General features: G+C 40.1%; 1 protein-coding gene across 1 annotated transcript in view; it reads right to left on the bottom strand.

Moving 5' to 3' along the window:
* Positions 1-2,597: 2,597 nt before the first annotated feature.
* The window catches only part of MED13 (mediator complex subunit 13), a 55,058-nt gene continuing 44,999 nt past the window's right edge, over positions 2,598-12,656 (bottom strand). The window contains exons 17-30 of the mRNA XM_061368390.1: positions 12,347-12,514; positions 11,034-11,257; positions 10,288-10,477; positions 9,286-9,751; positions 8,481-8,700; positions 7,661-7,852; positions 7,289-7,512; positions 6,680-6,822; positions 6,302-6,460; positions 6,022-6,207; positions 5,681-5,829; positions 5,257-5,430; positions 3,993-4,093; positions 2,598-3,317 (exon numbers count right to left, since the gene is read on the bottom strand). Coding sequence (XP_061224374.1) covers positions 3,185-3,317; positions 3,993-4,093; positions 5,257-5,430; positions 5,681-5,829; positions 6,022-6,207; positions 6,302-6,460; positions 6,680-6,822; positions 7,289-7,512; positions 7,661-7,852; positions 8,481-8,700; positions 9,286-9,751; positions 10,288-10,477; positions 11,034-11,257; positions 12,347-12,514 — 2,729 coding nt within the window. The 3' untranslated portion in view covers positions 2,598-3,184. The remainder of the gene's footprint in view (positions 3,318-3,992; positions 4,094-5,256; positions 5,431-5,680; positions 5,830-6,021; positions 6,208-6,301; positions 6,461-6,679; positions 6,823-7,288; positions 7,513-7,660; positions 7,853-8,480; positions 8,701-9,285; positions 9,752-10,287; positions 10,478-11,033; positions 11,258-12,346; positions 12,515-12,656) is intronic.

Below are 12,656 nucleotides of genomic sequence, written 5' to 3'. Positions count from 1 at the left end.
CATGGTTCCTGCAGCAGTACTCTCCCAACAGACCATGCAGCAAAGTATATGGTGGAAGAGCAGTTAAACCAAAACACATCTTACTCTTATGTTTGAAAGCTTTAAAATAATGCAATGTAATACTGTGATATTATGGTATTAAATGGTGCTTGACTAAAGACATCTGTGGGACTTCATCGCGACACATGAAGTTAAAATTACCATCAGGGGTAAACAGAGAAATACAATAACCTGTGCCATAACTGACATAGCTGAGGATTTAAATATAAATTCATTTAGAGTTAATTACTTCAGGAAATGTTAGAAAGACCTAAGTGTTACTTTAAGACATAAGGGTTGTTTGCAAGTGCAACTGGGGGCCTACTGGCCTAGCAACAGGGTGTTTAGAAATCCAATTCAGAGTGAGTCAAAGGCGAGTGAATGACTTAAACACAGCAGGAGCTAGGTTAAAATACATACTTTTAATCCGAAAGGAGGGATCCCAGATTCTTCTCTCACTGGATACTTCAGAGGAGGTAACCTCCACCAGCCACTGAGCAGGGTGTTGCCCCGAGCGATGCTTTCTTGCAAGACCATTCTATAAGCTTGTACTTGCTAAACAGCCCTGGTGACCCAGCTTGTGACGATTTTCATTCATAAACCAGCCATTATGTGCATTTCAAATCGTTAAATGGGAGTAACTAGCCAAAAAAAAAAAGGATGCCCAATGCAGTAGTTGGCTCCATGGTGGTGGCAGGTTTGATGTGTGCACTGCTGGCTGCAACTCGCACTCCGGAAAGGGCCCTCACGCTCTTGTCCTAGCTGAATGTTTTTAACCTAATGATTACAATACTGAAATCTGCTTTAACTGGATTGGCAGGGCAGTGGGGAACCGGCTGCTTTTACAGTTGGAGAGGTTCCTAGGGAAGGCTGTGATCCAGGTGACAGACACAGTTACACCAGTGTTCAGGCAGCTGATTCACTTACCTTTATGAATACAAGTCAGACTGAACTCAGAGAAAGCCACACTAAAACCTGTCCCTTGGAACATGGCTAAACTGAGCCAGGGCCAAAAATGACCACCTAGCAACAAAGCTTAAAAATATAAAGGACACATGCTTTGAAAAGTCCAGTTTTAGGAGCACTTTTCCACTTCAAAAATCTCAGACAAATGCAAAAAAAAAAAAGAAAAAACCTTCTGAAGGACAATAATGTGCTGCCTGCTCTGTGGTGTTACCAAGATAAAATAAGACAGCCCCAGCTCTTAACTATCAAAATACGCAAACTTCCGATTGCAGTCATGTTATTCTGAAGGAATGACTGAGAATTTTCATCACCAATTGTACCTCTGTATACAAAACTCAGAACAGTTGCTAACACTGTATATACACGATTCACTGAGACTGTTCATATGAAAAATGATCTCAGGCAGGTATTCTGCATTTACAAACATGATTTCCATTCAAACACTACGTTTTGTAAACGTGATTCTTTCCTTGTAGAGGATTAACGGTAGGTGCACAAGTGGATCTTAAAACTTGCTCCTTTAACAGTTTAAACCAGGGAGATGGGCAGTATTAAGACCCAGGACATGGATTACAGCAGCAGGCCCACATGAGCACTGCAGTCAGATGAGGAACCCAGAAAAAACAAATGTAGTTGCTCTTCAGCACCCGTAGGGGCTATTTTAGAGCAGCGTCAGATTGGGTGTGTGCAAGGAGGAAAACTACTGAGGAAAAATGGTGACTGTAGAGGGAGACTTTTAGGAAAGCCTTGGGATCTGTCAGTCCCTTCCTCAGGGAGGGCAGAGCCTCACTGGCACGTGCCCCAGCCAGAGCCTGAAAAGGGGTTATGGGGAAGGCCATTCACTGATACTTGGGACCTTCACCACAGTGCCAAAAATACATGAAAAAAGGAAAATGTTCGGGGTTTCGTGCTGGTTTTGTTTGGGTTTTTTTACTAGTGGAATAAAATCTGAATACCAGAATTCACTGAAAATCTATATACACCACATTTTAGTTAAACACACACCAATCTTAAAGTCAAGATTGACTATTCTCGCATTTGTGAAATGGCTAGAGCTGGGCTAAATTTCAGCCTTACAGGAGATTTTGGATAAAAATCAGAGTTTTCCACGTGTTTCACCTCAGATTCAGGTGTTATCACAACGTGGAAGAAGACAACGCAGTCACCACAGTGCCAAGAATATCTTGGTAACAAGAACTTTCAGTAGATATTCTTGTGATATTCACACTTGTATACTGGAAACGGATCTGAGAATCTAGCCACAGCCCTGAACCATAACACAAACTTCAACTGTAGAGTTTATTCATTTTATTCTCACTACAAGTTAAACCACCTACAATATCACTTATATATTGCCACTGTTACTCTGTAAAGGTGTGATATAAAATGCTGTAAGACCCAGTACCTTTTCAATTTATATAAACACAGTGAACTTCATTACTGTACATGTACTCTGCAACTACAGCTTAGCTGTAAATCCCCCACACACAATGGTATGGAGATTAACCCCTCTATCCCCATTAAACTGTACATCAAGACAATACAAATTTACTGTCCCCACCCACCCCTTACAAAAAAATAATACTCTAAAAGCAACCTACTGCAACTTTTAATTAAGACGATTACATATATTTTAGACCAATTGCTTTAAAGCAAGAAGGCAGTATAAACCTTCTAGGAAAATTTTTATAAAAGAGGTTAAGAAATATAAGACAATTTATACATTTAAAAACTTACAATAAATAAGAGATGCAGGCATTTTTGAATACTAGGTACTATAATCCAATACAAGAACATCTTGATGTTCTGAAGCCATAGGTTGAAACTTAACTGTTCCTCATGTTTCTTCTCATTTCCATGCTTTTAATATTCATTAACCATGACTGGGTACTATGGCTCATTACTCTTCACAAATACTGTGGCTGGGGAAAAATGGTTAATTTTGCTACTAAAAATGTTATAATACACTTTCGGATCATCATTCTAAAGCGTCCCCCATAGTCAATGACTCAAAGACAGCAGGGTGATAGCTGCCCCTCTCACAAGTCAAACCAATATTTGCTCCAAGTAACAAGATTCATACCCCATCACAAACAACTTGCACTGAGAAGATTTATAACTTAGTCCTGCAGTGAAATATCCCTTTTCCTCATTTTTGTCTTGCAAACGCAGATGAAGATCACAGCATATTCATGAGAAAGTTATACAACTGATTCAGCACCACAAAATGAATTGGGAGACAGGATCGTCTGTCCTGGGTTGCAGGATCACAGGTTAGCCAGGAGAGTGCATTGTACTGTTCCAGAACAAACCTGAAAAGCAAACAAGCTTCCGTTAAGCCAACAGATTCTCTTACCGGTACTTTATAGTCCTAATATAATATAATCCAGTTTCTTTGGCATTAAAAACAAACCAGGTTTGCCAGCGTTCTGAAATAACATGCCTTCAGAATGACTACAAGCAGCTCAAAGCTAAACTTTCTCAGTGGAAACCAATTCTGTGCTTAGTTAACATCAAGAGGTTCACATATTAAAAAAAAACCAACAAACTCATGAAGACAAAAAATGGCATTTTCTCAGCAAGTTGCCTGTGTATACACGAGTCTACACTCTTGCACTCTTCAGCATTTCAGTGTTTCCACAAGAGTGCCCTGCTTAATGATAACTGTCTTCCACTAATTTACGCGCTGTCGTGTGTGTTACACCTCAAACTCTCTTCTGGTTTGAGGAATTCATTGTCTTTCAAATATTTTCAGTTGTAATCAACACTGATTAGTTCAAGAAGGGCTTGGAGATGTTTGTGTTTAATTGCGCTGTTCTGTGATAAAGGCAGCTTTTAATCACTCCAAGCACAGCAATTTATGTTGTCTCTGATATATTAAGGATATCAGCAACACAAAGAAAAAAGCTAACAGCAAAAAAAACAAACAGACAGCTTCATTGCAGCAGCAATGCACAATGTTTTTGCAAGTGATCAATCATAAATACCTGAGCACATCAGAAGTTTGATTAGAATCAAGTGGATGGGAGTGTTTACTGTGGAGTAGCTCGTCTGATTGCACTGAAGGCACGTGGAGGTGCAAAGAGGCCTGGGAAAGAAAGGAAGATGCCAGCAGTTACTGCCTTGTTCAACTACAGCCTGTATTCTTCCCTCTGTGTTGCTGGCCCATCCCTTGCAGTCACCTTCTATTCTCTGACACACAAGCAAAACAAACCCTATCCTTAGGCCATTAACAAGTTCAGGAATGACCAGATATAAAGGAAATGCATGCAGATCTCTTCTAAAAGCACAGTGCTAGTTTTATAATAAATTTTAGGGAAAAAAATATTAATCCCTTTGTTACATTAAGTGATTATTAAAAAAAAAAAGGCAACTCAAATGGCCCAAGACATCCAGTAACATGGACTTGGAAGTTCAGTTGCTTTCCGAAAGACAGGTCTATTTATAATCCACATAAAGAGCTGCTTAAGGTAAATAATAAATCCTCTACACAAAAATATGTCTTATAGCAAAGCCACAGCTGACCTTAGGCCAAGGCTAATCAAGACACAAATAAGGCTGCAGAAGATATAGCTGTACCATCAGAAAATAAAGCATGGTATTAGAGATACTAATTTAAGTCAGAAGTGAATAATGTTAATACAGACTTTTTCTCTATGTACTGTTGTGTAGCCTGAAGTGTGCCAAGTATGTCTTGACTGTGCCATAAAGAGATAAGGGAATCAGACAATATCCAGACAGATGATACAAAGGCTATTGCTTGGCAGCACCCAATATGGAAACCTGGCTTCTATGCTTTTTGCAATGCATAAATACAGTTTTATTTTTTTACCCAGTGTAATTGAGATACTACATGGCACTTGTGTACTTTTCTCCCTACCGGTCCCGACAGCAGTGGGACATTAACCAGAGATCTGTCTAGAAGCTCAACCTATTCTTAAAAATACTGTAACACAAAGCCAGAGAAAGAAAGGAGCCCAGACTACTGTGAAGAACCCACTGGAAGAGCGCAGAACCCTCCAGAACATCTGCTTCTTCCATTAATCCTTTTTCTTGCCTTGAAAACAAGTGAACATAAAAAGCCAAAGCTCAGAAATTTAACACCCAACCTCTCCTGAAGCTAAAGCAGACATATCCAAGAGACAGGCTGCAACTTCGTTTTGAACATAATAGCTTTTGTCATTCAGATCCCTGCACACTGCACAGCTTTCTATGTCAGGCTGCCCAGGAAGATGGCTTAAATTACAGTACCTTAAGAAACAGGGGACACTGATTTTGTGCTTGAGGGCACGCTGACCAAAACCAGTCAGGCAACGGACCTGCTTTGGCAGTTGACACAAAATAGCCAAGGGCCAATGGCTGTTGAAGTATATTTGTTACTTCATCGTGAGATTCTGTTGAAAGCAATCGATCTGTACCTTGACCCTGTAAAACAACAGTCAATGGTTTAATATTAGGACAGCACAAACTTTATGGGAATTATCTGTAGCTTTTGAAACAAAGCACTTTGAAATACCCAAGCATTACATGAATCTTGCAAAGACAATCCAATATGAAATTGATTCAAGACATTTTGTAGGAACCTTTCACGCCACAAAGGGAAATTAGCAGATGGGAAAAAAACAAACAAAACACCCCCCCCACCACCACCCCTGGTTTTACTCTTAATAGTTACCTTGCCCATATCACCTCCATGGGGGTAGTGGGACCCTGGAGAATGTACAGGGGATCCAGTAGGGGATGCAGGAAGAATATTTATAATATCAGGATCAAGATCATCTCCAGTGTCTAACAAGTCAAAGATTCCCATTCCGTCTGCTCCATCTTGAAAAAAGAACAAGACCAGTGAATTTCTATATGCTGTGTACAGGAAATGACAATGCATTCTGAAACCAAGTGATTTTCCATATCAGTCTTGTGGTTCATTAGAATAAAAGTCATATTATACGGGTAGTGACAAGGGGTTTTTTTCAGTTGGGTTTGGTTTTAAAGCAAGAATAAATCCAACCTACTAACCATTGTTTGTGTTAAAGGCCAGATCCAAGTTTTCAGTGGTGTAAGTTGACGATGCTACTTGCACAGATGCAGATGTGGGAAACACAAGTATATGAGTGCATGATGTGTCCTGTGGGGTGTTCAGCTGAGATGTCTGCATGTTTAAAGTGGTGCTACGTCCAAATACAGAGCCAGTCGATACAGAATCTTTGGAAGAGAAATCAAGTATTTCCTTAGTTTTGTTAACCCCAAATTATTAGTTCTCTTGCCAAAAAAGAGGAAAAGAGAGCTTGTCAAATACCTGGCATAATAATGAAGGACCCCTGTGGTTCCATTGCCACCAAACAAGCACTGAGAATGCTGGGGGAGTCCGCAGCAGAGATACCACACATTCTGCACATGTCTTTTAGCCTCTTGCTAAGGGACTGAAGGTTTCGGCGACTCAGCAAACAACTCCAGTCTGAGGGAATAAATGATACAGTTTGTCTAGGAGAACAGTGCTTGCTGCAGAATACGTATTTTACATATACTAGGGAATGGTGTAAACTTCAAGTCTTAATACAGAATACACAAACTCAAATTACTTAGGTTTTCTTCCAGAAGTGGGGACAGACACTTTATATTATTGAAAACTTAAAGCTTCAAATTGATTTTAGACTCTAAAAAATGCCAATGTTACCTTTTAATTCCCCATGCCCTATTCTTCCAAGGCGGCCTATTACAACTCTCCATGGCAAAGAGCTCATCTGCACAAGTCCCAAGCACCATTCCCAGAGTTTCTGAAGACCAAGTCTGCGGGCAGAGCCCTTTTTCCTGCGAGCTCTAGAATTAAGAAAGGGGAGAAAACAAAGCTAGGACCCATCTGCAGTAAGTTTCTATTGACACTTTTAGAACTTACTTGCATTAACCTGACCAATCCCAGAACCCAGCAATGTTTGTATTGTAGTACATCGACTGCAACTTCTGCTTGTGGGTTTTTAGTTAATCACATTCCAACACTGACATCAAAAGCCCGTAAGTGTATGGGGGGGGGGGGGTGTGAATATGAACACCCATACAAAACCACTCAAGAATCACATGAAATGAAGTAACATTCTTCTAGAAATTTAAATTTAACTCAAACCAATATGCACGTACTCCAGAAATTACCCATCTGCTTTAGATAGTTTTGCGACACAGGGAGTCTGCAAAAGTCAGAGTTACTCTTACAGCGTCATAAACAGACAGATTCTTCATGGGAATGAAAAGATACACATGCTAAGAATATATGTAACAGTTTTGTTCTTACCTGTTTGGTACATCAATGTTAATTATGCAAGTTTCTAACTGTTCTCCATAGAGATCTGTACAAGATGCAAGAAGCCATCGTTGATCGTGAGACAAGCAGTAGCCTACAAAAAGCACGTTATACTTCTGGCCAGCTTCTCCAAAAGTTTCTCCTAGTTCTGTTTGCTTGTCCTTTACTGGAGCCAGTATAAAAGGAGGGGTGTATAGTCGAATACACTCAGGTCTCTATAGAAATGACAGAGCACACAGTGAAGTTTCAAGAAGCAATTATTCCTAAGAACTCTAGTTAGTTAACATGAAAGACCTAGCGATTTAATAAACAGGGACATTTCTCTGATCTGCATATTTACACAATCACATTAACAATACTCACATCAGGGCTCTTAAGAGCTGTTTCCATGGCTAAACCTGGGCCAAAGCCAGTTAACGTTTTCACATTGGTGGAAGTTGGAAGAGGTCTCCGACACTGAGTAAAAGCTGAAAATGCCAGAGATTTTAAATGCTGAGTGTAAATCTGCCGGTCCTCATGTTTCACAGGTTGGAGAAGGTACTGACACGGGACAATCTAGAACAGATTACAGAGGGGAAAAATAATAATTGCTGTTTCATCATTAGATTAAAATGGCTTTTGAGCTAGTATTTGGTTATGCGGCTTTTAGAATTTTACTTGGCAATCTGGATCTTGGCTATCTCCTGCCACTTCTTCCAAAGCTAAGTGGGACTCCAAGGAACTATTCTCCTTGAAATGTTCTTCAGAGAAAAAAAAAATTATTTGTTTAGAAAAGAATCTTAATGATTTCTCCAAAAAGATGTCCTCTGTTAACTTGCTCTGCAGCTGCTGACAACATCACAGTTGGATGCCTACCAGGAAGGAGCACTAACACCAAGCAGGGTAAGGCCAGCAGCAGATTCCAGTGATTCCAGCAGCTTTCCTACACGTCACTCATTATTGGAGTGAGCCACTACACATCTTCTGAGATAAGACTGATGAGTTTGGAATCTACTACAGGATTTGGCTTTGGTTAATAACACTCAAACTGCTCTAAAAAACTATAATCCTCATGATTTAACAGCAGCAGAATTGTAAGTAATGTTTACAAAGTGAACTCTCACTTCAAGGGTGTTACCGCCTCCAAAACATAACCAAAGCCAAAGATACCTTGTTCAGCATGTTTCTATAAACGTTAGCTCACCTGCACAGAAATTATATTCTTGATGTTAGGAGGAAGAACCTGAACCATCTCTAAGAAGCAGCGCAGAAGCCCAAGTGTCCACAAACTAGATGAGCTGCTGTTCTCATCCTTTTTTTCATACGTAAAAGGATCGATAATGTAAACTACAATTGCAGGTGGATAGGCGATAGCATGTGAATCTCCATCTGTAGGGACTCCAACTTTATCACGATCCATAGTGCTGGAAATGAAATTTTGAAACCAGTTACAAAAAGCCAAGTTTTATACTGATTTACTTTAAAACTAGGATCAAATTGTCAGATATTAATCTGAAAGACCTTTAAGTCAACTGTGGTGTAAGAAACAGTCTTTATTTCTTTCTTATATCCAAGCTTATCAGCAACTCAGCACTGCTTGTCTTTTCTTTAACCTTCTTTATTACAGAAACTCAACAGCACACAATTGCTTTAACTGGGGAACAAGAGCATTTACAAGGTTGGTCTTTCAGTAAGAGCTGTCTTTACTACTATAACTTTGATAACAGAAAATAGAACTTTAAGATGCTGACAGTGCATAGTTTGGTGAATTTTAAAAGTTTACTTTTGTACCACAGCAGACACTGAGATACTATTAGAACCGCAGCTAAGACTAGAACCGAGAAGTTCAGCTCCACTATGAAGGAATTCTCATTCTCTCTGAAAAGCAGCATGGTTAGAAAAGAAATACAGGATTTTTACTGAAGGGACAAGAGCAGCATTAACAGGTTCACATTAGTTGAGCTGAGGGGTTCTTTTTTAGCCAAAGGTTTGACTCTGAGGTTCATTACCTTTCAGAAACTTCTGAATGGGGCTGTGCAGGCGCTGAAGCAGCATCTCCAGACATCCCAGCTGTTTGCAGTGTTGGCTGTTGCTGCTGTCCTCCTGTTTGCCCATTTTGGACCGCTGCAGCCTGAGTGGGCAGGGAGGCAGAAGTGGTATTGTTCATACTGCTAAAAGGTGGAAATGAAGAAGGCTTGCTTGTTGGGATCCCACTGCCTAGGTTGGCAGAAGAGGATGATGGGGCAGTGGTGGTCAACGTCGAATTAGCTGTAGTAGCTGCAGAAGACATGGCACTGTTTGATGTCACTGTAATAGTACTACTGGTGGGAGCTGCAGGAGCAGATGACGGAGTGTTAGGATTTCCAGTGTTAGCTGTCACTGGGGGCAGAGCAGAGGCCGGCTGGCTGGAGGGAGGGACCAGATTTATTTGGGAAAGTAAAGAATTGTCCAAAGGCTGAGAAGCGAGATAAGGACCTAAAACCAGAAAAGAGCATACATTTTATATTGCAGCTGGTTTTAAGCATACTTCATCTATGTAAGCCTATAATTTCAACACAACAGAGAGCAAACCTTCAGCATATGTTTTACCTCTCCAATGAAAATACCCATATTAAATGTTCAAATTTTAGTATTCTTGTAAGACTCTTTCAGAAATATCCAGAAATACTTTTTTTTTCTTAAACGTTTTCTTTTTCAGCCATGTTGAATTGCAAGAAAGCACTGCTTCACAATCTAAGTCACCAGTGCAAAAAGACAATCCAGGTCCCTGCCAGGCAGCAAAGCTGCCATTCCCTAAAGATACTGATAGATGGTAAGAAGCCATTTTAGCATGTATTTAAGTATGTCGGGGGGTTGAATGTTGTTGGTTTTTTTTTCATTCAAGCTTAAAAGCAGAAAACCACAACAAACAATAAGACTCAATGAATGAAGGCAACGATTTCTGTCCCCTCTACTGGAATGGATTAAGTGGTAATTGTAGAAAATAAGAAACACGAAGAAAAAATTCATACCCAGCTCGTATCTGCAAACTTGAGCATACAATTTGAGTTTGGAAAACGCTTCGTTGTTGGCATTAGCTGCCTGTGAGAACCACTCTGTGACCAGCTTCTCAGAAAGTTTCTTTGAAGCAGTAGGACCAACTCTCATGATCCCATCAGGCAATAACTTACAGATAGGTCTGTGCTGCCCAAGCCTGCATGACTGAAAAGAAGGAAAATGAAGAGGCAAGATAAGGAATTTATAAGCCTTACGAACGTTTAATATCACACAAAGAATCACATATGTGTAAAGACAGAGAACTCATAGATCAATTATGGTATTCCAAAGTAACATTTTAATCCTAGAATACTACGCCACTCTAAGGCTATATAGTGATGTTATAATTTATTTTCAGGTTTTCCTAAATGCAAGAAAACCAGGTCCATCTACTCTAATTTTAATCACAATCTCAGTGATTCATGTATTTAATTAATTAATTATAGCTAAAACAATTGAAGTGGTAATACAGAGTTTTACCACTGAGTGGCGTTTATCAGATAAAGACGCAAAACAGCTACTACCAAAAGGAACAGTGAGCAGCATGAGCAACCCTTTATCTTCCAAGTGCCCGTTCCTAAAATCCTTTCTAGCAGCTCAGATAGCATTCCATGCAAGTGTTTATATCATCCCAGACAAGCCTGATGAGTAGTTATGAGTTTGTATTAGACACAGTCTTTCAAAAACTCCATCTCACTTCTAACTGCCATAAATAATGTACCTCATATATTGCAGTCAGATCCCTAAAGAAGCTTTTTGCTCCATTCAGCAGAGCCTCGTTCTCAGGGCACACCACAACATAAGCAACATCTCTTTGAGATCCATAAGGTTCCAACATCAGCCTCTCCCAATATGGCAATGCAAATGGAGACAGCACCAGAAAATCATAATCGTATCCCAACAAAAATGTTGGGATTGGCAGTGGTTCTGGGGACTCATCAGTTCCTGGAAAAGCAAGACACATTTTCCAATATATTAAGCAGAAAGCTTAAAATTAACACCCTGCTTCTAGGAAACATGAACAGAAAAAACACGAGCATTCCCAGCATCTAACAGGAAGTAGCACTGGTTATAAATGGAACAGTTCTCATTGTAACAGATACAAACTGAAAACCTGCATGTATGATCCAACCCTCTGCAAAAAAGCATCAGCTAATTGTTTTCATTTGAAATCTCCTGGGACCTCAAGAAGAAGTCCCACAGTTGTTTACTATTTCTATCAGTACACAGACAAGCAGGAACAGATCTTTCTGTCCAAGAGGAGAGCCTAAGTAATTGGTGATCAAAAAACGAGAGGGAAGAAATGTAAATACTCAAAGCAGGTATGTAAAGGACCACGGAAGGAACTCAAACCAAAACTGAACGTGCATTTATAGTACATGTAAATGCATAATTGCCGTGTTCTAAATACAGCTACAAAAGATCTGCTGGTGAAAGGTCACTCTTCTATACAGTCGTAAATCAATCTCATATGCTAATGAAGTCAGTTTAAATCTCAAATGCACAAAATTTACCTTGTATCTGTAAACGTGCATAATGTGTTGGCCACTCCCAATATTTATCAGAGACAACAGGGGATAACCTCAGATCTTCAACATAGTTCTGAAACTACTGAGCAATAAAGCACACTTTTTCAAGCATTTCAAAGCTAGTATTTTTAACTATGCTATTTTGGGAGTCTTTTGAGTAAAAAAACCCAAAAAACAACAAACCAAAAACCAGAGCAATTACTCTGTTTTTAACATTAAATCCATCTTTGCAATTTCAGTCCCTCACTTGGAAAAGTATCAGGTGTACATAAACAGTGCTGTTGAAGCTGTTCATTTTAAAACTCACATCTTTAATTCATCTACTGTTTTAAAGAATATCTTTGTAACGAGAAGAATCCCCCCTTGTCTAATGGCTCATTAGTGTAGAGAAAGGTCACAAATGCTGTCTAGAACTCCAGCAGGCTGCACAGCACCCGGACCCTGAGCTTTGGTGGCCAGAACAAGCAGAGGTGAACAGACAGGAGTCCACCAGGCAGCACTTTACCGTAAGAGCCTCTGCCAGCCATCTTGTGGAACTGCTGCCACGTGAGGGGCCCCTGCACGCCCCAGGACCGGACCGTCCGCTTTTTCTGAATTGCATCCTGAAGGACGGGCTGGAGCGAGAGGAGCATGCGGAGGATGTCCTGGGAACACTGCATGCTCACGTCCACAACTGCAAGGACAAGAAAGTTGTCAAGGCCTACTGCAACCACAGGATGCAATAAAGCCCTCCACAAACATCCCAGAATCCTCAATCACCTTGATTCTAAGCTAAGTCACTCTCTTCCAAAACGTACATGCAGGCCACCCAAAGG

The sequence above is a fragment of the Neopsephotus bourkii genome, unplaced genomic scaffold (genome assembly GCF_033783945.1).
Source record: "Neopsephotus bourkii isolate Nb327-2 ecotype Australia unplaced genomic scaffold, CSIRO-AGI_Nbou_v1 NB_140, whole genome shotgun sequence".
Lineage (NCBI taxonomy): Eukaryota > Metazoa > Chordata > Aves > Psittaciformes > Psittacidae > Neopsephotus > Neopsephotus bourkii.
This window is presented reverse-complemented; position numbering and strand designations above follow the sequence as displayed.